This window comes from Heptranchias perlo, chromosome 7 (assembly GCF_035084215.1).
Source record: "Heptranchias perlo isolate sHepPer1 chromosome 7, sHepPer1.hap1, whole genome shotgun sequence".
NCBI lineage: Eukaryota > Metazoa > Chordata > Chondrichthyes > Hexanchiformes > Hexanchidae > Heptranchias > Heptranchias perlo.
In genome coordinates, this window is record NC_090331.1 from 28451716 (window position 1) to 28479265 (window position 27550).

A 27550-nucleotide genomic window follows, 5' to 3' on the forward strand; every position below is an offset into this window, starting at 1 on the left:
GCAACTAAAATATTTATTTATAATTTAAAAAGAGACAGCTCAGCAAATACTAAAAGTACAGCTGTCAACTGAGTGGAACAAAACATTCACAGTAGATAAACAACCTTTTGTTCACGTCACAGGATATGTCTGCTATGTATATTGATGCAGCCGTCAATCTGATTAATAAATATGGGACCCTTTGCACATTCAGATCAAAAAAATGAATCCCTTTTGATCTGTTGATCAGAAGTCACCATCTGAACTCTAATCAAAATTAATTCAGCATATCCACACGTTTATGATACAAGATAAAGTCCTTGTCATAAACTAAGCTGAGATGTGATTTAGCAAAAGTGGACTGCAAACAATTACATGAAGGTAATCATTGTCAGAGCAGTGGGAGGCATTCAAGGAGGAGATAGTGAGGGTTCAGAGCAAATATGTTCCCACAAAGAAAAAGAGTGGGACTCCTAAATCTAGAGCCCCCTGTGTGTAAAGGAGCATACAGGGTAGGATGAGGCAAAAAAGGGAAGCTTTTTAGATACCGAGAGCTCATTACTACAGAAAGGCTAGAGGACTATAGAAAGTGCAGGGGTGAAATTGAAAAGGAAATTAGGAAAGCGAAGAGAGGGCATGAAAAAATATTGGCAAGTAAAATTAAGGAAAACCCAAAGATGTTTTATAAATACATAAAGAGCAAGTGGATAACTAAGGAAAGCGGAGGGCGTATTAGACTCCAAAAAGGTAACCTGTGTGTGGAGGCAGAAGACGTGGGTATGTTTCTTAATGAATACTTTGTGTCTGTCTTCACAAAAGAGGGGGACCATGCAGACGTTGTAGTTAAGGAGGAGGAGTGTGAAATATTGGATGGGATAAACATAATGAGGGAGGAAATATTAAGGGGATTAGCATCTATGAAAGTAGATAAATCGCCGGGCCCAGATGAAATGTATCCCAGGCTGTTAAGAGAAGCAAGGGAGGAAATAGCGAAGGCTCTGACCATCATTTTCCAATCCTCTCTGGCTATAGGCGTGGTGTCAGAGGACTGGAGGACTGCTAACCATTGCTAAAAGGGGAGAAAGGGATAGACCGAGTAATTATAGGGCAGTCAGCCTCACCTCGGGTAGTGGGCAAATTATTGGGAACAATTCTGAGGACAGTATTAATCATCATTTAGGAAAGACACGGATTAATCAAGGACACTCAGCATGGATTTGTTAAGGGAAGGTCATGTTTGACTAACTTGATTGAATTTTTTGAGGCGGTAACATGGAGGGTCGATGAGGGTAGCGTGTTTGATGTAGTCTATGTGGATTTTAGCAAGGCTCTTGACAAGGTCCCACATGGCAGACTGGTCAAAAAAGTAAAAGCCAATGGGCTGCAAAGTGGGATTAGGCTGGATCGCTCTTTCGGCCGGCACAGACACGATGGGTTGGATGGCCTCCTGTGCCGTAAATTTATACGATTCAAAGAAACTACAACTCAGAAAGACACCCATACTGCAGTGGTTTTGATACTTTTATTTTACAACAACAGCAACATCCCAATGCACTTCTTAGAGATGTAAGGGAAAAAAATGGATGCCGAGCCAAAGAAGGAAATATTAGGAGGAGTGACCAAAAGCTTGGTCAATGCTTTAAGTTAGATATTAAAAGAGGAGAGACAGATAGAGAAGTGCAGGGGATTAGAGAGGCAATTCTGGAGCTTGGGGGATCTAGGCAGCTGGAAGCACGGTCATCAATTGTGGACTATGGGAAGGGAAGAATGCATGTGAGACCAGAGTCATAGAAACAGAGTTCAGTTGTAGTGGTGGTGGTGGTGGGGGGGGCGGGGTTAATGTAGCATTGGAGGAGGTTACAAAGACAGGGAGCAGTGAAGCCATGGAAGAGATTTAAACACAAGGATGACAGTTTTAAATTTGAGGTGCTGGGAGCCAATGTGGGTCACCGAGGACAGTGCTAATGGGTGAGCGGGACTTTGTGCAGTACAGGGTATGAGTTTTGTTTGAGCTGAGGTTTACGGAGGGTGGAGGATGGGATGCCAGGCAGGAGAGCATTGGAATAGTCGAGTCTGGAGGTGATAAAGGCATGAATGAGGGTTTCAGCGGCAGAGAAGGTGGGCAATGTTACAGAAGTGGAAGCAGGCGATCTTTGTGATAGAGAGGATAATGGGGTCAGAAGCTCAACTTGGGGTCAGTTCGAACCTCCAAGGTTGGGAACAGTCTGGATCAACCCAAGATAGTGGTCGGGGATGGGGATGAAGTTGCTGCAGCAGCTGGAGACAATGGCTTCAGTCTCCCCTATGTTTAGCTGGAGAAAATTGTCCAACATCCAGTATTGGATTAGCTGCAAGTATCTGACAGCATAGAGGCAGTGGAGGGTTTGAGAAAAGTGATGGAGATGTAGAACTGGGTTGTCATTGACATATATGTGGAAGCTGAGCACAAGTCTGCGGTATTGTTGCCAAGGGACAACATGTAGGTGAGGAAGAGGAGGGGGGTCAAGGAAGGAGCTCTGGGGATTCTCAAGGTGATGGAGTTGGAGTGCGAAGGAAGCCATTGGTACAGATGCTCTAGCTATGATCCTACACCAGTTGTGCTTACGGAATTTCCAGTACAGCCTTTATACTTGCCTTGTGTTGTGAGTCCTGACTCCTAAAAGTGTTGTTAAGAACATAAGAAATAGGAGTAGGCCCCTTGAGTCTGCTGAGCCATTCAATAAGATCATGGCTGATCTTCGACCTAAACTACACTTTCCCACCCGATCCCCATATCCCTTGATTCCCCGAGAATCCAAAAGTCTATCGATCTCAGTCTTGAATATACTCAATGACTGAGCATCCACAGCCCTCTGGGGTAGAGAATTCCAAAGATTCACAACCCTCCCAGTAAAGAAATTTTTCTTCATCTCAGACTTAAATATACCACCCCTTATCCTGAGACTATGCCCCCTAGTTCTAGACTCTCCAGCCAGGGGAAACAGCCTCCTGGCATCAACCCTGTCAAGCCCTCTCAGAATCTTATATGTTTCGATGAGATCACCTCTCATTCTTCTAAACTCCAGAGAGTATAGGCCCATTCCACTCAATCTCTCCTCACAGGACAACCCTCCCATCCCAGAAATTAATCAAGTGAACCTTCATTGCACCGCCTCAAATGCAAGTATATCCTTCCTTAGGTACGGAGACCAAAACTGTACACAGTACTCCAGGTATGGTCTCACCAAAGCCCTGTACAATTGCAGCAAGACTTCCTTACTCTTGTAATCCAAACCCCTTGCTATAAAGGTCAATATACCATTTGCTTTTCTAATTGCTTGCTGTATCTGCATGTTAACTTTCTGCGTTTTGTGTACAAGGACACCCAAATCCCTCAGAACACCCAACATTTCATAGTTTCTCACCATTTAAAAAATATTCTGTTTTTCTATTTTTCCTACCAAAGTGAATAACCTCACATTTCCCCTCATTATGCTCCATCTGCCACCTTCTTGCCCACTCACTTAGCCTTTCTATATCCCTTTGCAGCCTTTTTGCGTCCTCCTCACAGCTTACTTTCCCACCTAGCTTTGTATCGTTAGCAAACTTGGATACAGTCCCCCTAATCTAAGTCATTAAATAGATTGCAAATAGCTGAGACCCAAGTATTGATCCTTGTTGCACTCCATTTGTTACAGCCTGCCAATCTGAAAATGATCCGTTTATTCCTACTCTCTAATGCCTCTCCATTGTCCTATCCAGGCACTCTTGCTTCCTCCAGAATCTGGAGCCTCTGTGAAGCACCTTGACTTTCCCCTAGCATCCTATTTAAATGGGCCAATTGCTCTTTCTTAAAAAAAAAAGTCCAGTCGGGCATCCAGGTTGGCCTCCAGTCCAATGCTGGGTCATGACTGGGTTGGGAAAGCAGAAACTCCAGGTGCAGTGAGTTGCTGCCCTTAGTGTCTCTGCTGACTCCATTTGCCTTGTATGCGATGGATAGAGGTTCACCTTATTGCCAGTTGTGAGAGGTGACTTTCATTTCAGTAGTCTGGGGTGGATTGAAATCCAGGTCCAAGGGAGGAAGTATAGTGTTCAAACTCACTGCACTAACCAATCTTTCACATTTTTTTCACCCACTTTAATGCTGTGGAGAACATGCCAGTTCTTTAAAGAAAGTAAACTAGACTACTAAAGAAACTGTAGTACGGACTGAAGGTTATAATGTCATTCCTGATTATAGACGTAACAGTACTGCTATTAGTCACTCTGGCACCTTGCAGTGTGAAAAGGAGAACTTAATTTCAAACACAGTTTGTGTCGGGAATGCAGTGCTGTTGCCTGACATCATTAGCTATATGTGGTACAGCAGTAGACTTCGAATGTGATGAGTGAGTGTGGGATTATTTTTTCTTTACAGTTGACAACTTAAATGTAGTTTATCTCATTTATGTGGGCTGGCAGCTGGGAAAATGTTTTCCACATATTCCCAGTGATATCTGGCCTTCATATCTCCCTTAAAACTTGAATTGTCTGCTCCCAAAATGGTTTTTTCAATAAGGAATGCTATGAATATACTTTTGCAAAGCATTAAGATATCTGGCTAACATTTTTATGGCGGCCAGATTTAATTTGTCACAGGATTTTACTTCAATGTTTGGTGGAGTATAGAATTGAGCAAAGTTAAATGAGTTCAGCAAACTGGTCCTTTCCCAGACAGTTTATTTGGATCACGCGACAGCTGATTAGACCATACTTTTGCTCTGATAAGTTTTCATTCTCATTTTGTGAACAAAAGTCTTTGTTTTTTGCTTGAGAATCCTTAAGAAATATTGGCCCGTGGCGCTGTGGATGACTTTATCAGGGCCTGGAGTCAGCCAAGTGGTAATTCAGTGCTTTATGGGTACGAAGTATATGTCAGGGGCCTGGAACATCCAAACAAGAAGACAAGCAGCATTTTTTGGTGTCAGGATCCAGCAGGAGAGTCTATTGCAGTGAATTTGGAGTATTTCTATCAGTATACTTGGAACCCAAAAAATGGTTGTGTATATCAGTGAGTTAAGTTTTAAATATATGTACTTAGTTTCATTCTTTATGCCACTATACTCAGCATGCACCATTCTGTGGTAGTGAAAGAGAATATAGCAATCACCTGCTGCCAAGCCTGTGCTCCTGATTTGGCCATTGATAGTTGAACAAGAGTCACATTAGAATGTTTGCACTCTTCCGCTGGAAGTGGCTGGGCTATTCCAATAGCCCAATCAAAAGCTGCAACTTGTCTAGTTGGGTTTTAGAGACTTCCTAAACAGTAGCCGCAATGGGGAAGGAAACATTGAAAAATCTTAAATTCATCTTGGATTTTGACCAATCTAATCCTCTGACCCCAAAATGGGACAAATGAACAACTTTACCTTCCCCTCACTAAAAGTTCAGTTTCATTGTATAATAGTGGTGTAGGGCTCATATTAGTAATTGGTTTGGATTGTTTCAAAATAACAGATATTTAGATTTGCATTGAGATAAAGTTGTAATTTGTCACAGCTGTTATGAAGCGTCAGCTGAGATTCAAAGCTCCCCTGAAGGAGTTGCTAATCTTGATATTTCACAACATCAAAGCCTGGTAATGGGCATCCAGTTGGTCAGACACCAATTAACTCCCATACATCCCACAGGATTTGCAAAATATGAATGATGGGTTCGAGGAACATTTTGTTCTGCAGTGAGTTGTAAGTCAAGTTTCTATTAGAAGCTTCTGCAAGAGAAACAGCCCACACTTACTGATTATAATGATAGTGTCCTTATCAGTAGGTTCCACACACACTACTATTCCATGAGCTTGTCGTTTAAATTAAAAACTTAACATGAAGTAAAGTGAATTAGTTTCTTGGTCATTTTTCATGAAATCAGTTTAAACTGAGCCATTAGCCTAGAATCATAGAAAGGTTACAGCACGGAAGGAGGCCACTTGGCCCATCGAGTCCACGCCGCTCTATGCAAGAGCAATCCAGCTAGTCCCACTCCCCTGCCCTGTCCCTGTAGCCCTGCAATTTTTTTCCTTTTGAGTACTTATCCAGTTCCCTTTTGAAGGCCATGATTGAATCTGCTTCCACCACCCCTTCGGGCAGTGCATTCCAGATCCTAACCACTCGCTGTGTAAAAAAGTTTTTCCTCATGTCACCTTTGGTTCTTTTGCCAATCACCTTAAATCTATGTTCTCTGGTTCTTGACCCTTCCGCCAATGGGAACAGTTTCGCTCTATCTACTCTATCTAGACCCTTCATGATTTTGAATACCTCTATCAAATTCCTCGCAACATTCTCTGTTCCAAGGAGAACAAACCCGGCTTCTCCAGTCTATCCACGTTCTTCCAGTCCCTCATCCCTGGAATCATTCTAGTAAATCTCTTCTGAACTCTCTGTAAAGCCTATACATCTTTCCTAAAGTGCAGTGCCCAGAACTGGACACAGTACTCCAGTTGTGGCCGAACCAATATTTTATAAAGATTCATCGTGACTTCCATACTTTTGTACTCTATGCCTCTATTTATAAAGCCCAAGATCCCATATGCATTTTTAACCGCTTTCTCAACCAGCCCTGCCACCTTCAACGATTTGTGCACATATACCCCCAGATCTCTCTGTTCCTGTACCCCTTTTAGAGTTGTGCCCTCTAGTTTTTATTGCCTCTCCTCATTCTACCTACCGAAATGTATCACTTCGCATTTTTCTGCGTTAAATTTAATCTGCCACGTGTCCGCCCATGCCAGCCTGTCTATATCAGTATCCTTCTTGTTGTTTACTGCCCTTCCAAGTTTTGTGCCATCTGCACATTTTGAAATTGTATCCTGTGCACCCAAGTCCAAGTCATTTATATATTCAAGAAAAGCAGTGGTCCCAGCATTGACCCCTGGGGAACACCACTGTATATCTCCCTCCAGTCCGAAAAACAACCGTTCACCACTACTGTCTGTTTCCTGCCCCTTAGCCAATTCTGTGTCCATGTTGCTACTGTCCCCTTTATTCCATGGGCCGTAATCTTGATGATAAGCCTACAGTGCGGCACTTTATCAAACGTCTTTTGAAAGTCCATATACACCACATCAACTGCATTGTCTTCATCTACCCTCTCTGTTACCTCATCAAAAAACTCTATCAGGTTAGTTAAACATGATTTGCCTTTAACAAATCCGTGCTAGCTTTCCTTAATCAACCCACACTCATCCAAGTGACTTTTAATTCTGTCCCGGATTATCGTTTCTAAAAGTTTCCCCATCACCGAGATTAAACTGACTGGCCTGTAGTTGCTGGGTTTATCCTTACAACCTTTCTTGAACAAGGGTGTAACATGTGCACTTCTCTAGTCCTCTGGTGCCACCCCCATATCTAAGGATGTTTGGAAGATCATGGCCAGTACCTCCGCAATTTCCATCCTTACTTCCCTCAGCAACCTAGGATGTATCCCATTCGGACCGGGTGACTTATCTACTTTAAGTACAGCTAGCCTTTCAAGTACCTCTTCTTTATCAATTTTTAGCCCATCCAGTATCTCAACTATATCTTCCTTTACTGGGACTCTATCAGCAATTTTTTCCTTGGTAAAGACAGGTGCAAAGTACTCATTTAGTACCTCGGCCATCCCCTTTGCCTCCATGAGTAGATCTCCTTTATGGCCCGTAATGGCCTGACTTGACTACAGCTAGGAATTTTTATAAGTGTGCTCATTCTGTAGACTTATTTTGACATATTTCTGTCAACCTTCTCAGCTTGGTTTAAGCTGCCTATCCACTTCAGTAATAGTAGGTGCTATCCTCTACCATATTTTTTATATCTGAAATCTTGCATAAGGAAACAGAACAAATTCTTACGATGATAACAATGAATGTAGTTCAAAGTGTAGAAATATTAGAAAACAGTGACATTTGTCATTGGTATTTATTTGGTTAATGTTGAAGAGAAAAAGGATAAATATCGTTGATGAGATGCGTGTGAGTGGTTGTATGTCTGCATGTGTATATGTGCATTGTACTTAAATACAAAGTTAGCATATGATAGTTACATAAATGACAGTGAAGAAAAGAGCTGATGAAGGAAAGAGGAATTGGAAGGAAAAGGAAGTAAGGCAGGTAAGAAGAGTAGAGAAGTATTGCGTGTTCGGAAAAGGAAGGGACATTAGTGGAACTAGGGGGAAAGTTCTAGTGAGGGAAAAGAATGTTATGATAGCTGGAGACTCAGTGGTGTGATTTGTATGTGGTTACTTTTGTTTTAAAGATAGAGTTAATGTGGTAGTGACATGTCTACCAGGGGCCACATTTGTGATTATCGAGGATGGATGTGCTGGTGCAGAGGTTTTATCCACCTGGGAGGTAATGATATAGAGAAGAAGCAGACAGAGGTGCTCAAAGCTAGGCTTAAGCATATTGCCTGGAAACTGAAAGAGAGGGACTGTAAAGCTGTCTACAAGGGATGATTACTGGTCTTTGGAAAAGAGTTTACAAATAGAGATATGGAAATAAATGGATGGCTAACCAGACATGCCAACAATCAGCATTTTGGAGGACCAGTCTGCATGACAACGTGGACCGTTCCCTTCTCTCCGCTCTGCCCTGTTCATACCAAAGTCCTGCTGCTGCTAATAGAAGTGATCCCAGCTGCTGCATACTGCAGATGGGAATTCTCAAGAACAGAAATTCCTGCATACAAAATGCAATGGCCAGAATCACTTTGATTCATAAGAGCAGCTGGACTCAGGAGTAGGACTGAGGGGAGAGGGTGGAATGGATAGCAATGAAGGGGAGAGGGAAATATACGGCAGTGAAGGGGAGTGGGAAGGGGACATAAATGAAGAGTAATGCTTTAGGAGGGCAGAAGAGAGAAGCTGGGAATACCGGTTTGGAGGGGGAAAGAGAGGAGAAGCTGGGAATAGCAGTTTGGAGTGGAGAAGGAAGGAAAGTATCAACATCAGCTGGGGGAGGGAAGTGTGCCAGCATGAACTGGGGAGGGTGAAGAGTACCGGTTTGAACCGAGGATAAGGTGAAAAATGCCAGCTTCAGCTGAAGGGAGTAGGTGGGCAGAATGGTGCCAGCTTGAATGGGAGAAAGGGTGAAAAAAATACCAGCTTTAACTGGAGGAGGCAAAGAGTACCACATTGAATTGAGAACACTGAAGGAGAAAGTGTCAATTGAATAGGGGATAGAAGAGGAATGCCAGGTTGAATTGAGGGGCGAGAGAAGAATGCCAGTCTAAACTGGGGGGGGGGGATTGGACAAAGGGGTGGGGGGGGGACTATTTTTGGGTCCAGATCTGTTGGTGCCAGTCTTGCCTTAAAGGTCAAATGCAAAGATCACTCAATTCTCTATTGTCAGCTTATTTGCATATTACCAAATGCAAACTAAGATGGGTCAAGGGCGAACACTTGTGGTGGGAGAGGAAAATTGCGTAAGTCAAATTTAAAGGGATGGTGACAATTAAAGGGAGAGAAGAGTGTCAGCTCGAACAGGAGGTGGAAAAAAAGAGTGCCAGATTGAATTTAGGGGGAAGAGACAATAAAATGCCACAGTGAACTGGAAGGGTTGGAGGAGAAGGAGGAATTGGAACGGTGTACAGTCTGTCTGTGAACTAGGTCCAGAGCGGCTCGACTGATTCTGTATACTGGGATGGGGGGAGGAGTTGGATGTGGGAAAGTGACTATTGAGGTCACTTTTCGGAAGTGATAGTCTGGTTGGTCTGTTGAAAGTTCAAATGTTACTTTGTGTTTCCCTTTTTTTTTTAGATTAAAAATCTATCAACTGTGAAGAAAAGAATTGCTTAAAATTAACCAGAATGAAAAATTCTAAATTTTAATTGCCATCCATTTTTTTTCCTAACGTTAAAAAATAACTGAGGGAAGAGAACTCCGTGCATATGCGTAGGCACACGTGCAGAGGTCTGTCCTATCAGGCTTGCAGCATGAATCTAATCTTATTGTTTGCACTTCACACTGTAAAGCTATAAGCCTCAGACTGGTAGTGTAGTACAATGGCAGTCTTTGTTACTGTATGACCAAAAAAGCTTCACAATATTACAGTGGCCTAGAATTTGCAGGAACGCCGCTTTTGACCACGAACGCCATAAATTAGTGTTGTGCGACCTGATCCTCCACTGGTGAAATCTGGTGGAGAACTCATTAGAATACACCACAGCGAGGACTGCTGATTCGAAAGCAGCACAGCCAATGGCCAGTGTATTAACACTAACTGCTATAAACCTAAGGAGATGTGACAATCGTCAGCTAGGAGATTGTATTGTATGAATTATTTGTGCATTTATCCAAAGTTAAACATTAAAGCATAGTTATTAAAGAGAGCTGGAAGACAGAGGATCTGCCTTGAACTGCAAGAGTCCAATCAGAAAGAGTGACCAGGTGATACCTAGGAACAAAGGAACAGGAGTAGGCCATTCAGCCCCTTGTGCCTGTTCCGCCATTTGATAAGATCATGGCTGATCTGTGATCTAACTCCATATACCCGCCTTTGGCCCATATCCGTTAATACCTTTGATTGCCAAAAAGCTATCTATCTCAGATTTAAATTTAGACCTATTACCAACTCATTTCAAATCCTAAGTTCCCAGGGAGAGTGAATGAGCCATTAACCTAAAACAATTATAGCTGTGTTTTAAAAAGTTATTGTCAAAGGCCTTGATATTTGCAAAGGGTAAAAATTCTGCTTCGGGTCAGCCAGCATCTTCAACTACAGGGAGCTTGACCGGCTCTGCTATCTGCACATACACATCTCCACTTGTGTTTCTTCTACTCACTATATAAATATAATTAAGTTAGTTTAACACTTGCTGAGCCAGTGCCTTTTCCAGCTTGTTGAAATTCTCCAATGAAATTTTACATTCCTTTTCCTTCAATACAAATCACACTGCTGCCAGGTCATCAGCATTCTGGTTCGGGTTCAGATGGAGTGGCAGCGGTGATCAAAGCAGCATTCATAAAGCAAATTGGACATTGTCATTGATCTTATAGGGGGCGGAGCTATGATAATAGTGTACTCACTATTTTGGCGAGGGTCAAGTGCTCACTCTTTTGGTGTGGCACAAGTAATGGCTTGAATCAACTGTGTCACAATTTCCTCAGAAATTTGTGCCATAGTAATGGCATATGCCATAGAAGATGCACGTTTCCAACAAATTCCGACCCATTAGCCCGGAATTTCCTGGATCTTTTCGGCGTAACTACGGTGTAAGAGCAGTGTTGCGCTAGTTTTTTCAGATTAAATTTACGCATAACTGATTTACGCCGGTTTTATACCGAAAATTGGCATCATAGAAAGGTTACAACATGGAAGAAGGCCGTTCGGCCCATTGAGTTCGCGCCAGCTCTATGCAAGAGCAATCCAGCGAGTCCCACTCCCCCGCCCTTTCCCTGTAGCCCTGCAAATTTTTTACTTTCAAGTACTTACTCGGTTCCCTTTAGAAGGCTATGATTGAATCTGCCTCTACCACCCCCTCAGGCAGTGTATGCTAGATCCTAACCACTCGCTGTGTAAAAAAGTTTTTCCTCATGTCATCTTTGGTTCTTTTGCCAATCACCTTAAATCTATGCCCTCTGGAATTAGGGGTTACGGGAAGCGGGCAGGAAATTGGACATGAATTTAGATTTGAGGTTAGGATCAGATCAGCCATGATCTTATTGAATGGCGGAGCAGGCTCGAGGGGCCGATTTGCCTACTCCTGCTCCTATTTCTTATGTTCTTATGGATCTTGACCCTTCCGCCAATGGGAACAGTTTCTCTCTATCCATTCTGTCTAGATGGTATGCGCGAGTGTATGTGCGAATCGTCTCAATTGTTTGCGTTGCTTTCGAGATACATCCACTGAGGTCTCTGCCATTCATTCACATAGCTCTATTCCCCCATGCAAAAGACTAGCTCACGCAAGTTTCCTGCATTTATGCCAGTAATGGGCTGGCATTTATTTAATGTACAAAATTTTAGGTGCAGCGTGATATCGGCGTAACTGAGATTGCTGGAGTTTTCAATCTTTCTTACTGAGATCTGCACTCCACTTAACCAAAGTGCTGTCAGTCTAAGTGTACAAACATTTTCAGACCCCTGCAACCACGCCCCGCCCCCCCCCACAACTTGTTCCAAAGGACTAAGCAGCTAGAATTGTCTTCCAAGTGGACATTACCCTGTTCTGAATAATAATGGAAGACGAAGAGGTGCAGCAGAGGCAAGAGGCTCTGAGTGAGGTGCCATGGCAGAAGAAAGCAGCTCACTCCCTATTACTCCTATTGGTGGTGCTGCATTTGCACTTGTTTTACACAGCTTTTTACATTCCAGCATAGGCAAATGAACTCCGTAGGAAATTTCAGCATGAGTTCCCATTGGCATGATTGGCATAGAAACGGGCATAAGTTTTAGGGTAATATCTGCGTCAGTGCGATCCGGGAAATTTCAGCCTTATTTCTCTGCCCTTTCCCCATATCTTTCTAATATTTTCTATTTCAAATATTTAATCGACTCTTTTGAATTCTGCTTGTACCACTTTTTCTGGTGGGGCCTTCCATGACCCAATGCCCTCCTGCAGAAAAAAATTCTCCTGACCTCACCTTTGCTTTTTTGATGATTATGTTAAATATCAATTCAATGACCAATAGGAATAATTTTTCCCTATTGACCGTATCAAAACCCCTTGTAATTTTGAACCACTCTATCAGATTTCTTCTTAACCTGTTCTAACGAAAAGAGACCCTGGGGTAAATTTTAATGGGGAGCCAGGAAGAGGTCAGGGGTGGGGGGGCGGATTTCCTGACTAGAAACCTGGAAGTATGGGTTTCCTGGATAGCCTTACGATTGACGTAAGGGTGTCTTTCAATATTTTTCAGTCGGTTTCCCACCCGACAGCTGGCCAGATTGACATGCTGGCTGTCAGTCGGATGGGAGAGCAGTCGGAGCGTATGCCAGCAGGTAAGTCTTGGATTTTGTGGGGGGAAGGGGGAAAGAGGTCAGTTATCGGAGTGGGGAGGGAGATCGTGGGGGTGGTCAGACATGCGGGGGGGTCGCAGATCATGGGGAGGGGGTTGGAGTGGGGGAGGGTCGGTTGACCTTGTGTGTGCAGCAGGTAAGCTTGTTGGGCCTGGAGGAAACACTTCTGCTCCTCCTGGCCCAAAGCAGTGCAATAAAGGCACTTGCCTGTTGATCTAGGCCTTCTTGCCGCCTCGTATGTGGCAAGAATCAGAAGGCCCGGGAATCCCGGCCCCCAAGAATTAAAAAGTAAAAAACCTATTAAAATGGAGGCCTGCATTCTCCTTAAAAGATTTTACTGACTGACCCATCTCCTGAGGACGGGTTGGCCGCCGACCCCTCGACATGCCTCCATTAAAACTGGAAGTGGGTGGGTTGAGGCTGGGTTTTACTTTTTTTTTACAAAATTTACCTTCCCACCTGCCCCCAACCCAACCGGTCATGGGGTTAAAATTTACCCCCCAGCTTTTCTAGTCTCCCTTTAGAATAAATATTTCCTTTTCAAATATTTATCCACTTCTCTATTAAAAGCAGTTATGGATTCTGCTTCCACCACTGTTTCTGGTAAGGCATCCCTGTCTTAACAACGTGCTGCATTAACACAAATCTCCTAACCTCTTCATTCATGGTTGAGGAACTTCAGTTATGTGGATGGACTGGAGAAGCTGGGGTTGGTCTCCTTAGAGCAGAGAAGATTGAGAGGAAATCGTGAAGGGTTTATATAAAGTAAATGAAGAGAAACTGTTCCCATTGGCAGAAATGTCGAGAACCAGAGGACACAGATTTCAGGTGATTGGCAAAAGAACCATAGGCGACATGAGGAAAAACTTTTTTACGCAGCGAGTAGTTATGATCTGGAATGCGCTGCCTGAAAGGGTGGTGGAAACAGATTCAGTCATGGCTTTCAAAAAGGAATTAGATAAATGCTTGAAGGGAAAAAATTTGTAGGGCCATGGGCAAGGAGCAGGGGAGTGGGACGAAGTGGATTGCTCTTACGAAGAGGTGGTACGGGCTCAATGGGCCGAATGGCCTCCTGTGCTGTAACCATTCTATGATTCCTTGGTGATGACCGTAAACTTCTGCTCTCTAGTTATCAACTGACCGACCAGTGGAAATAGTTTTTCCTGATTTGTTTTATCAAAATCTCTCAGCACCTCCATTGGATCTCCTCTTAACTTTTGTTCTAAAGAAAAAAAATTCCCAATTTCTCCTCACAGCTAAAACCTCTCATCTATCGTAACATCTTCTGCATCCTCCCCATGGCCTTGACTTCCTCCTTAAAGTAGGGTGCACAAAACTGGAAACATATTTTGGCTGCAGCCTAACCAATGATTTGTCGAGGTTTAGCATAACCACTTTGCTTTTGTACTGTATGCCCCTGTTTATAAAACCTATCATCCCACATGTCTTTTTCCAGCTTTAACAACTTTTATTCCCACTTTTGAAGATTTGTGTACAATATTTGAATCCATTAATATTTCTGCTTTTTCACTCCTTTTAAAGTAGATAGTGCAGAGTTCTGCTTTCACTAACTAAAGAAAGATGCTAGTGGGCAATATAACTTGGTGCTGTCCTCTTTCGCTAATCTCGGAATTGTGCCAGTATGAACCCATTCGGTGCAATCTCACTGCACTAGATAAGACCAACATCATATTTTTCTTCTGTTAAACTTAAATCATTCTAAGAGGGTTCCAGTGGGCTAACAAATTTGTGTAATTTTATTGCAGACGTTATGACAACCATAAAACTGGAACTTTTGTGCTGTATAAAAGCCTTTCGCGAGAATTTGAAGTTCATGTACGTCAGTGGGACTGTGGCAGTCGCCATTATGCTGTGTCCTGTAACTGTGGAGTGGTTGCCAGGGAGGGCGATGACATCATTGCATTTGATATGTGCAATGGGCACTTTCAGGAGACCAGGCCTCATTTATCAGTCAAAAGCAGTGGATCAGAACCACATCATGTCAAAATAATGGATGCACACCAGGGAAAGAAAATCACTGTGCGTATTTTTTTTAATCATTACTCATCTCTATCTTAATATGTTTTTGCTAAACTACAATTTATCTCATAACAATTAATCAGCAATGTTTTTTTCTATACTAATATGTGCCTGTTAAGACAAAAGATAAAATTCCATAGTAATAGCTATATTACAGTTATCGACTGGAACAACATGATCTTTGGCTTAAAAAAAACTATAGCATGATAGAGTTTTCATTACTTATGCTGCTAACTGACATCACAAAGTAGATAAAGTTTTCACATTGATTGAATAATTTTCCTAATGTTTGTCAGCATTGTACACTGCCATACAGTGACCATAAGCCATCACATTTTTGAACCACTGTTGACAGCTGTTAAGGATTTGGTAGTATATATTGGTATTCTTTCTTATCTCTGACTCTTTGTCCTGTTCTTCTCTGTTTTTAAAATAAATTCTAGAGTATAATAAAATAATTAGAAACTGCAGCTCTTAGGCTGTAAGGTAAACAAATCATTGCCATTTGAATTACAGAAATGACCTCCATTATCGAACTTTATAAGACGACTGAAATTCCAAAAATAGTAGTTTAATGCAATAGATTTAACTATAACATAACATTATTATAGATAAAATTGATTAAGTTAAAATGATTTGTTGACGCCCTATATAATGAAGAGTTAAAATCAGGACCCTTGTTCTCTATGTCCATCAGTGTTAAATTGAGTGGAATTTTGCAGAGGTCTTTTCCAGTTAAATAATGTAAAAGGCAAAATTCCATCACATTTTAACGAGCAACTGCAGTGTACTAGATAAGGAATGTTTATAAAGTGAACAGAAAGACAAATAAGGTAGCTGTGCGTACTGCAGTCTAACCATTTATTCACACTGCAAGTTTAGCCATCATCCCAAAGACAGACTTGTAAAGTATAAATTGGGTTGTGAAGACCCAAACTGACTCCAAAACAAAGTGGAGTGAGACTACCTCCTCCAAGAAGTCTCACCCCCTTGGCTCTGACATAAAGTCAGACAGTGACTCCAGATGCAGGCTGCATTTACACCATAACTGCAATATTGGTACAAAGCAAAACTATTTGCATGACACAACTAAGTTGCTGCTATCCAAGTTTTGTGGGGATGTTCGCTATGTAAACAAATATAAATACAGTGGAACTAACTAAGGTAATAATTGGAAACTATATACAAGGCAGTTTATAAAGCAGAGTATTGTAATAGTTCCCAAGTGTGGAGATGTAAAATCTGTACCTTATACCAAAAATAGTGTTATATGAGAATCCTTATACAGTACATCTTAAAAATAACAAATACTTACTTCAGGGATGTCACTTCAAATGTAATGAAATGCAAATTTGACCAAAACTTTCTATCATCTAAAGTGTAGTACATATTCCCTGGTACATGCAGAATTGAAGAATATTAGTTTATTGAAAGATGGTTGCATTTTTATGTGATAAAGCATTAACTGTAAAACTATTTTACAAGCATTTAAGGCTCATATATCCTATAAATGTATCTGCCATTCTTGTTGTATTTTTAAGTTATTGTAATACCATTTACTGAATACTCTTACAGTCCACAATTCACACATCAGAAGGTACCACAACTTGCTCCAACCAGGGTTAGCTGTGCCATTCTAAAGTTTCATAACTCTTTGGATGTGACTGCTGAGAGACAAAGGGGGAAAAAGAAGCACTTTTATTGGCATATGAAACATCCAGGGAAACTCTCTGATGCTCTTGACCAAAAAGTGACCTCTGCAGATATTTTTGATATTTAATTCATAAAATTAAAATGCTAAACAAGAGCTGTGATGCTTCACTAATATATTCCAACTTTAACTCACTTTTTTGAACAGTAACTTAAAATAAATATCCCAACATATTTGAAGCGGTGAATCATAATTTGTTACAGTTTATGACTTTTTCTGGTTTTCATTTCCACAGATCATGTTCCCTTCTGGGGCATTTGTCCGTGCAGATGTAAGCGACTGGGGAATGAGCATAACAGTAAGGGTGCCTAGCATTGATTTCAACAACACTAGAGGTCTTTGTGGCATTTTTGACCGAAACAGTAATAATGACTTCCACGGTACTGATGGGAATCCAATGGCAGCTGCACGTTGGAATAACGACCCTAATGATTTTATCGAGGAATGGAGGTACGCATTGGACCAAAACTGCAATTTTTGATTTAAAAAAAATGCAATGTCAAGTGAAATTGGAGGTTTAAACTGTATAAAGTGATGTATCATACAACTTGTGTAGTGGATTGACTGGTGGTTTATGGCTTCATCTAGCCACTGCTGGGAATACTCTGCCTCAAACCATCAGGAAAGAAGAAATTTAGGTTTATATTCCACCTGTTCCAGATATGTATTGTATTTTGAAAAGTTTCATTTAAACAATAATCTTTATTTTAAGAGTTCACATTTTTTTTCTCTTGGATTTTGACCAAATTTGGGCCACTTCACATGACGTAGTTTCCCTGACCAGGCTTACTCTACATCCACACTGTTAAATCAACTTGAAATTGGCAGAATACTAAAGTTAAAAATGAATTTACACTGAATTAAAAAGGTTTTAAGCTTCAGCCTTTTGTATGTGGAGGACATACGTCAGGAGTAGTGGTTTACAGAAAGTAAATTACTTGTAACATGGCCAATATAACTCAGTCAGCACCAAACCATCAGTCACTGAGGTATATTGATGGATATTGCTACTTGTTTGATGATTAATGTTAGCCATTCGTATGTACAAATGCTGAAAAGGACTGTAAAAACGTGTTTAACCGATACTTCCATTGGAAGGGAACAAATTAAGTATTTTGATTTTGCACTTCAAATAGTTGCACAATTCACACTCACAATAAGTTTAATTCAGACTGTTCCAGCAGTATGATGTTGTTCGTGGACAGTATTGCTGAACACATACCAGCTACTTACATTTGTTTATAAAGACTACAGTCTGTTAAAAGAAATCTTGTACTGTTTGTAGTTGCTTTGCATTACTATTGTGTTTTTGCTTAGCATGAATTGCTGAAGTAATTTTAATACTTACAATGCCTCTTTGTCTTCCTTTCTATATGTTGTTAATACATAGTATCATATTTCTGTTGTGTTTGATGACAAGAGCTTAATGTGCTAATGTACAGTTCTTGTTGATATTATATGCATTGCCAGTGTGTGTAATCAGGCCTAAAATGATTTTAGTAGCTTTCTACTCCAAGTAACTTGGAGTTTATTATATAACCATAATAACAAAATAGATATTTTCAAAGAAAATGTTTGTATTTAGATCGGAACAGTGGTTTGAAAAGAATGTTTATTATCTAACTTACTTGGTGTGCTTGTTTTAGAATACATCCAGGGGAAAGTTTGTTTGACAAGACTCCACCACCATCCGTGAGAGAGAAAAGAAGAAATTATTGCAACTGTCAGAAGGAATACACAATGTCTCTACATTCAGTTAACAAGCTGATCACTGGGTATGGTCATTCTCACCAATCATCTAGTTGCCATGCCCATGACAATGTGGATTATACTTCAATGATTCCGTTTTTGGATATTACTGCAGAATACATAAGCAATCCTGAACTGTCAGTATCCAAAAAGCGTGATGTAACCCAGTCTTCTGAAAAGTCAGAAGGACATGGGGATCTGCTGAAATATGTTCAAACACAAGGCACCAAAGAAATGACCTCAAAAGGCAAACCATTTACAGATCAGTCAGTGGGATATTCCAGATGGCCAGACATAATTGATTTTGTTGAACCAAAGGTTACGTTAAGTAGAGTAAAAAGGCAGGGTTATTACGAATACCTACCAATATTCACATTCCAGAGCCTAAGTCAAACTGATCTGGAAAGCTTTACTTACTTTTTCCCAGAAGACCATTTATCCGGGAACCGACCTGAGGTGCAACCAACATGGCCAACTCCGAGTGGACTGACATCAGCCAAGGCCCTAGAGGTATGCCAACAAGCCCTAAGAAACTCTACAATTGGTGTAGTATGTCAAGACCTTCTTGGAAGAAGGCTTATTGAGGCTGTGGATCTGTGTATTTCAGACTTGCAACTTAAAGATGATCTTGCTTGGGAGGAAGGGATGCAGGCATTTCTTGACAATGAATGTGAAAGAAAGCTTTTGGAAAATAGGGTTAAATGGGCCCATGGAACAGATGGTACATCTGGACATGTTGATGAAATTGTTACAGCTCTCCGATGTCCTAATTTGTGCAGTGAGAATGGACAGTGTACAGCATGGGGCTGCCAGTGCTTTCCAAAATACAGCTCCTATGACTGCAGCATTTCTAATGGTAAGCATAAAAATATTTTAATTACTGTAACTTCTTGGACAGAATAATGACGTTCAAAGTGCATTGTACACTTTCAGTGCCAGAAGTTGAGGACTCGCAAAATCAAACTCTTCTTTAAACAGACCTGGTCTTTCAATTGCTTGTTTTACTGGAACAATCAATTGTAAGCATTAATGCCATGCAAATCATACTGCAGTAGACAGATGTTCAAGTCCTCATGGATCCGATGCATAAACAAGTCTACCAAGACTGTAAGATAATCAGTGCCAAATCTAGGCTGCTAAAGATCACAGTCCCCAACTTCAGCTCTGTGGAAATGTAAAAATTTTGTTTTGCTTTAATTTTATATTTTGCTATTTGAATAATTACCAAGGCTAGCTTGTTAATTGGTTCTGCTAAATGACACTATTTCAGATCAGGTAGGAATTCCAGCTCAGATTTTATCTTCTCCTTACTTCCCCTACTACTACGTATCATGAGTATATTTGTTTTCAGCTGGATCAATATAGAGATATAGCTGGCCTTCCATAGCTCTCACTCATCATGATTCATCCATTAGGTTGAGATGTACTTTGGATGGTCAAATATAAACACTGTACAATCAACTTTGTAAACTTTGACTGTAGAGAATGAAAATTAATTGAAAAGAAAAATCCAATGTTTGGATTGAAATTTGGCATTAGACCATCCAAGTTGCATCACAGCTAAACTAAATGCTTCTGTCTTCCCAATTTTTAACTGGAGGAAATTGCATCTCATCAAAGACCGGACATGCAGTCTCACAACACAGAGAAGGTGGAGCGGTCAAGAGTGGTGATCTCAAAGCACTTCACAAAGGCTTAATCAAAGAAGGAACAAATTTTATATAGGATCCATTACATCCTGTAAGACAGGTTAGAATTTTTACTTGTGTTACAAGGTGTAATGGATCCTATCAGACAGTTTCATACCGGGGATGTTTAGTGGTGCCTGTCACAATTTTAACATCTTTATCTTGTATCACCTTCATTTTGTGTCAAAAACAAATCTGGTCACCCATTATATATTTCTGTAACAGTTTTGTTTTAATGATCTAGTGTTAACCATGGCTTCAGATGATTTCATTTTCATAGTTCCTATTGCCGCCACATAAGAAATACTGAAGCTGTAATCTGTTACATGAAGAAAGAGTAGACAGACACAAATAATGGAAGTAAACAGGAGGTCTGCTTACACACCGGTAAAACCTTTGTTCTCTCTGGATAGAACAGATGTTGGCTTTTTTTATATTTGTATTTTACCTGAGATTGTTTGATACATGGATAACTTTTCCCGTTGAGCACTTCTAACACATTAAGCTTCACGTAGTTATTTATAACTTTTACAGGCCTGGCAGCTGGTATTAGTTAGGTGTCTTTAAGAAATGTTAATGTGAAATTCAAATGTGCCAGAAACCTGGCTCTATCTCGACTGTTCCAAATGAATTCTCTTTTAGTAACTTGCATTTGGGAAAACATACCATACATTTTTGCACCTTTACTCATTTTTTATTTTAACTATCCTGGCCAGAGGCCAAAGATGGAACAGGTGGGGGATTTGGTTGGTGGCATTAGGTTGGGTGTGGCACAGCAGCTGCAGGGGTGGGTGGAACCCAGGAATGAGGTTGAGGCTGAACCTCTTGGTTGGATATGGACATATCAACAATGTGTATTTATACAGTGCATTTTACCTAACAAATCATCCCAAAGTCCTATGTGAGAGAGCAGTGGGCAGATACTTGGATAACAGTGAGAAGGAGAGAACTTAGCAGAGGGTGACAAAAGCAGTGTTTGGAGAGAAGAGTTTTCAGTAGGTTTTTGAATCAGGGGAGAGAGATAGCGAGGAAGGAAATTAGCTGGGGCCCTGACCTGCGCCTCCCCCATGACCATTTGCATGTAGCAGGCAGGGAAGGAGCAGCCAGCAACTCTTATGGCAGGGGCCAGGGTAGGAAAATGCAGGCCAAGCACTGTAGGCCTCACCATTCCAATTTTCTATGATTTTCCAATGCTACCCCACCTGATAATGGGCAGGATTATGGAGGAGAATCCAGCACCCAGGTATTTCTCCCCCTCCCCTTTAATGGTTTAAATCTTGTCTTTAGGGGCTAGCACTCCAACCACATGAAATAATAGCAACCAGGGAACCATTTTTCCCCCACGACTGCTTCTGGTACATATTATTACCTCTATTCACCTTTCTTTGGCGATGTTCATCATTTCAGATATAAATTGCCCAAACACCACTCGTGGTAAAATTTAAACAAGTAATTTACCACCACAACCAGTAAATGTGCATGGCAGACTCCCTGTAGAATCCCCACTGTTGCCCAACCACCACTACTGCAGCACTAGATAATCTGTACTGCAGATTTATCCATTCAGCAACATAGTTGAGTTTCAGCAGTCCTTTTGAATCAACTTATATCAGGTTGAATCAAAAACTTAACCTGCCTGAAATCCCCAACAAGTAAACAATGTGGCCCCGAAAATCCTCAGGCCCGTGACCCTGGCAATTACATTAGTTCCTGCTGCCCTTCAACATTGACTCCGCGTTTGCAGGGTTAGAAGGAAAGCAGCTCATTTGCGTGGGGGAGGCAAGTACAAACAGCACTGTGTGTACATCTCCAACGCCTACTTATCCCACATGGGCAAGTGTGCCCACCATTGAGAGGAGCATTTGCCCAGGCAGGAGATTGTGGAATTTAGGGCCTACCCCTCGTTGGGGTATTTAAACAGGTTAAGTTACATGGAAGTAGAAGCCGGTCATTCGGCCCAACCAGTCTGTGTTGGTGTTTAATCTCCACATAAGCAATTGTCCTGATCTCATGTGCCCGCCATGTTCGCATATCCCTTTATTCCCTTTTTTTGGATCTCTTTGAAGTGAATTGCTCCAAGATGAGATGTCTGGCAATGGGAGCCTGGAACCAAGTCAATCCTGTCTGGCAGGCTTCTAAATCTGATAACTGAGTCAAGCAGATCTACAGTACATTGGGGCATTGTTGGTGATTGATCAACCAGCTCATTATTGGAACCTGGAGGGGTAGACCTGTCATGTATCTGAGATTCATCACATTCAGCTCCAGATAACCCAGCAAACTAAACTCTAGTGGGGGTTGTTCTAACTGGATAGACAGCAGGAAACTTGCCATTGTATGTTTTAGCTGGTTAAACTTCAGCAGTCTTCCCTACAAGCACTTCCTTCTTGCCTAGCTACACTGAAATGCTCCAGTCTTAGATAAATGAGATATGTTCTTGTGGAGAGAGAGCATGCACTCCATATTGGGCAGATGGAACTCTAATTACATGGATTCTTAGTGGTTTAGTTTGGAGACTCTTAAAGCATAGTGATGAGTTACCATGTGTGTCAGTCATCCAATTCACTAAATATAAAGTCAATCACTGTGGAATTAGATACTGCTGCGTAGAGTATTTTACAATAAACCATAATCCATCACACTATCTGCAGGTCATAAATGCTAATAAAACCTGTCCAAAGCATGCATCTTTAGTTTGTCACTATGAGTGATATAGCAGTTTGCTGGCAAACCTCAACCCTCATGAAGCAAACCATAAGTGTATATGTCCGATGGTCTAATAACAAGTTATTAATAAATATGTTTAAAAGGAACTATTTAAATTCCAAGAAATGCATAACTGGTTTGACAAGAAAAGTAATGTTCGGATCACGATCCGTGTACAATGAAGTCAATGGAAAGTAATATTGGATGAGGTGTAAAGCAGGTGGCCGATCCCATCCTATCAATTTTCCGCCGGGCGGGTTAGGTTAAAATTACCCCCTGAGAAGAAAGAGCACCAGTTGATAAATCTGTGTCGAACAGAACATTTAATTATTTATTCAGCAATTCAATTTAAACAGAAGTCACGTAGCAAAAACATTTTATGCAGGCATGATTGAACTTCTAAAATGTGTTATAGTCTCCAGGTGAAATTTGACCATTGGTTGATTGATTGTAAAATATGACCATTAAAATGCACATAATGGGATTTATCAGGAAGCAGGCTCCGAGTATCAGAAATAAACTGTGATTGGTTGCCCACTTATGTAGAATCGTAAGTATTATAATGATGAGGTAAATGATTTGACTGTTTTGTTACACCATATTAATGAAGACGACAGCGTAAACCAAAAAATAGCCACTTTCACCCTTAAGGAAAAACAAAACTGATCATAAATTGGGCGGGGAGGACAATCTATTTCCAATTGCAGGAGTATCATGATATTTCTACTCTACTGGTGTCTTTCTGAACAACTATTTTTCATCATTTATTCTGTATTGAGAGTTTTACTTTTCATTATTAGTGTTGTCACTGGGTTTAATTAGGGTATTCATACCATCCTAGGGTCTGAAAAGAAGTGGCTGCAGAGATAGTAGGTGCATTGGTATTAATTTTCCAAAATTCCCTAGATTCTGGAAGAGTCCCATCAGATTGGAAAATAGCGAATGTAACTCCTCTATTCAAGAAAGGAGGGAGACGGAAAGCAGGAAACTACAGGCCAGTTAGCTTAACATCTGTCATAGGGAAAATGCTAGAATCTAGTATTAAGGAGATTATAGCAGGGCACTTAGAAAATCTCCATGCAATCAGGCAGAGTCAACACGGCTTTGTGAAAGGGAAATCGTGTTTGACTAATTTATTAGAGTTCTTTGAGGAAGTAACAAGCAACGTGGATAAAGGGGATCCTGTGGATGTAGTGTACTTGGATTTCCAGAAGGCATTTGACAAGGTGCCACAAAATAAGAGCTCATGGTGTAGAGGGTAACATATTAGCATGGATAAAGGATTGGTTAGCTAACAGGAAACAGAGAGTAGGCATAAATGGGTTATTTTCAGGTTGGCAAGATGTAATGAGTGGAGTGCTACAGGGATCAGGGCTGGGGCCTCAACTATTTACAATCTATATCAATGACTTGGATCAAGGGACTGAATGTATGGTTGCTAAATTTGCTGATGACACAAAGGTAGGTCGGAAAGTAAGATGTGAAGAAGACATAAGGAGTCTGCAAAGGGATATAGATAGGTTAAGTGAGTGGGCAAAAATTTGGCAGATGGATTAGAATGTGGGAAAATGAGAACTTGTCCGCTTTGGCAGGAGGAATAGAAAAGCAGTATATTATTTAAATGGAGAGAGATTGCAGAACTCTGAGGTACAGAGGGATCAGGGTGTCCTAGTACATGAATCACAAAAAGTTAGTATGCAGGCACAGCAAGTGATTAGGAAGGCAAATGGAATGTTGTCATTTATTGTAAGGGGAATAGAATATAAAAGTAGAGATGTTTTGCTACAGTTGTACAGGGCATTGATGAGACCACACTTCGAATACAGTGTGCAGTTTTGGTCTCCATATTTTAGAAACGACATAATTGCTTTGGAGGCGGTTCAGAGAAGGTTCACATGACTGATTCCTGGGATGAGGGGGTTATCTTATGGGGAAAGGTTGGACAAGTTGGGCCTGTATACACTGGAGTTTAGAAGAATGAGAGGTGATCTTATTGAAACATATAAGATCCTGAGGGGACTTGAAGAGGTAGATGCTGAGAGGATGTTTCCCCTCGTGGGAGAGACTAGAACTAAGGGGCCACAGTTTAAAAATAAGGGGTCTCCCATTTAAGATGGAGATGAGGAGAAATTTTTTCTCTCGGAGTTTCATGAGTCTGTGGAACTCCCTTCCCCAGAGAGCAGTGGAGGCAGGGTCATTGAATAATTTTAATGCTGAGTTAGATAGATTCCTGATTAACAAAGGAGCCAAAGATTATAGTAGGTAAACGGGAAAGTAGGGATGAGGTCACAATCAGATCAGCCATGATCTTATCAAATGGCAGAGCAGGCTTGAGGGGCTGAATGGCCTACTCCTGCTCTTAATTTGTATGTTGGTATGTAACAATTACACTCAATCCAATACACTTCGATGTTGGATGATACTCTTAATTCATAATCTCAGATGGTGCTCCCCACCATGTGCAACAGATCTGTAACACCAATACTTCATCACTTGTCCTCTAAAGCTTAAAATTCTCTCTCCAGACACAAGCCAAGTTTGATGGGACAAAATCTGTATATGTATTTCACTGTCCAAGTGAACATAATGGGATTAAACAGGAAACAGTACATGTGAATAATTCAGCCTTGCTAGCATTGACAGTTTCTGGAAGTTTTTTTAAGTGCTTTACACTGGAAATGAAAACATAGCTTGCCACATGTTTAAATTTTCCACATGAATTGTGAGCATTAAAAAAAACATGGTGAATAAGCTGCACATAGTGACAACTCTGCAACTTCCATGGGGAAATGACTTTGTATTCTTAGAATATTAATTAATCTGATTCACCTTTGTATACACAAATGTATACTATGACTTTGAAAGTTTGGCTTTTTAATTCACCAGCACTAACAGCAGGAAGATTTGCATTTCTAAGATGTCTGTTGCTCCATCTGTCACTTTACGGACAGCATTTTATTACCTGAATAATTCAAATGTACATTGCAGATTTTGGCAAAATTTCGTAAGAGTCTTACCATTATTAAATATGGCATTCCCATTCCCTTTATGAAATGGGGATGCTCTGAGCTTTCCTTTGCTCTCATTCACACAGGTAAATAATGTCTCATCTCAACAGTTTAAAGCGCTTAACGAGATATTTTAGATTACTTAAAAGGAAAAGGTAGCTCTGTGGGCAATTACTATGAGTAAGCAATGCTTAGTTATAAATTACACCAGGGTCTTATTTCATTTTTTTTAATGAATATATTATGTACACTTGGCTCCATCCTCCACATAGATCTGTATTGGTCCTAATGTTGTGAAGCAGGCTTGTTTCAAGGGCGCACACGGACAGAATTCGACAGTGAGATATAGGGTGGCATGTTATTTTCAATGCCAGGAGGATCTAATTAATAATTCTACCGCAAAAGTGAACGAAAACAAAAGAAAACAGCAATAGTAGCACTTGCACCAACATGAGGCAGGCTGTAAAGACAGAAATAGAAAAAAAGCAGGAAAAAAGGAGAGAGTGTTTAAAAAAAAAAGAAAGGAAAAGACAGGGAGGGAGAAAAAGGAGACCGAGGAAGGGAGAATTTGACAAATGAAGAGAACATATATTAATGCAATATTAATGGACTGGAGAATTCAATATTCCTATTTTCACAGTGAATTAGATTTCACTGCCTGCTTGTATCATTGTGAAACTGGGGAGGGCAGGACAACATGTAAGGTACACACTTGGAAGGAGCACCGCTCACTAGCCCCCTACTGCTGATGTGATTTTTAATGATCAAGAATAGTGAACAATTATTAAAATGTGAATGGTGAACCTGTGGGCTTACCAGAGTGTGTGTCAAGTTTCAAAGTCGAGTTTTATGCCAAAGCCCAAGCCAAGTCTTCAGGTACAAGACCACTTGTTCCTTGGGTTTTCTGATATATTAACTAGTCAGCTGATAAAACATATTGCAGTTGTTTCAGAAATATTGGAATAGCAAGCTCAGATTAAAGCACAGATGGGTGTTTACCTGTGACCTGTGTTGATGGGGGGTGTTATCCTTGTCACCTATGTGATGGATGCAGCTCGTTACTTTTTATGTTTTTGACACAGGCCTTTGTTATTAAAAAAAAATCTCATACCTGGGACTTGTTCAGTGTTGACAGCACTGGTTACAAACATTCAGCTCCTTCTCTTGGTAATTATATCGGATTTACTGTGGCACAAACAACCAGTTAAAGTGGCTGGAAAAAACTGGTAGTGAGAAGCCTCAACCACTCTTGCCACCATCAATGATACTCATATTGTACAAAGCTTGTGATTAACCAGTAATGAATTCTAGCCCTCTTTGATAGACTGCGGAGAAAAGCCATCTTTGTTCCTGACTCAGGGTAGTTGAATATCCTGTAGGTGAATGATTTGATAGGGGTGACCCACTTCATGCCAGAGTACCTCCTCTGTTGAAGAGATGGGGGCAAACAGTCAGTTCTCTGCAGAATTAGGAATAGATTAGCACCACTGAAGTTCCTGTACTTAAACAAAACTCCTGTGTTTATTTTTCCTCCGTTTTCTGCCAAATTTTCTCTTCTTTTCACGAAGGCTTTAATTCCTTATTAGAGTATGGTTCTATGGGAACTAGGTGTCCTCCAAATGGCCATTCTTCATCTCTGAGTCTAGACAGTGAGTTTGGCAGGCTCTTCCAGCATGAGAGAATCAACACAACTAAGCCTAATTCAATTTTTGCTCAATGTCCA

General features: G+C 40.9%; 1 protein-coding gene across 1 annotated transcript in view; it reads left to right on the forward strand.

Annotated features, from left to right (window-relative positions):
- Positions 1–27550, forward strand: part of si:ch211-246m6.5 (von Willebrand factor D and EGF domain-containing protein) — a 222272-nt gene that overhangs the window by 87582 nt on the left and 107140 nt on the right. Inside the window, exons 10-12 of the mRNA XM_067987197.1 lie at positions 14692–14965; positions 16912–17126; positions 18323–19281. Of these exons, the coding sequence (XP_067843298.1) occupies positions 14692–14965; positions 16912–17126; positions 18323–19281 (1448 nt within the window). The remainder of the gene's footprint in view (positions 1–14691; positions 14966–16911; positions 17127–18322; positions 19282–27550) is intronic.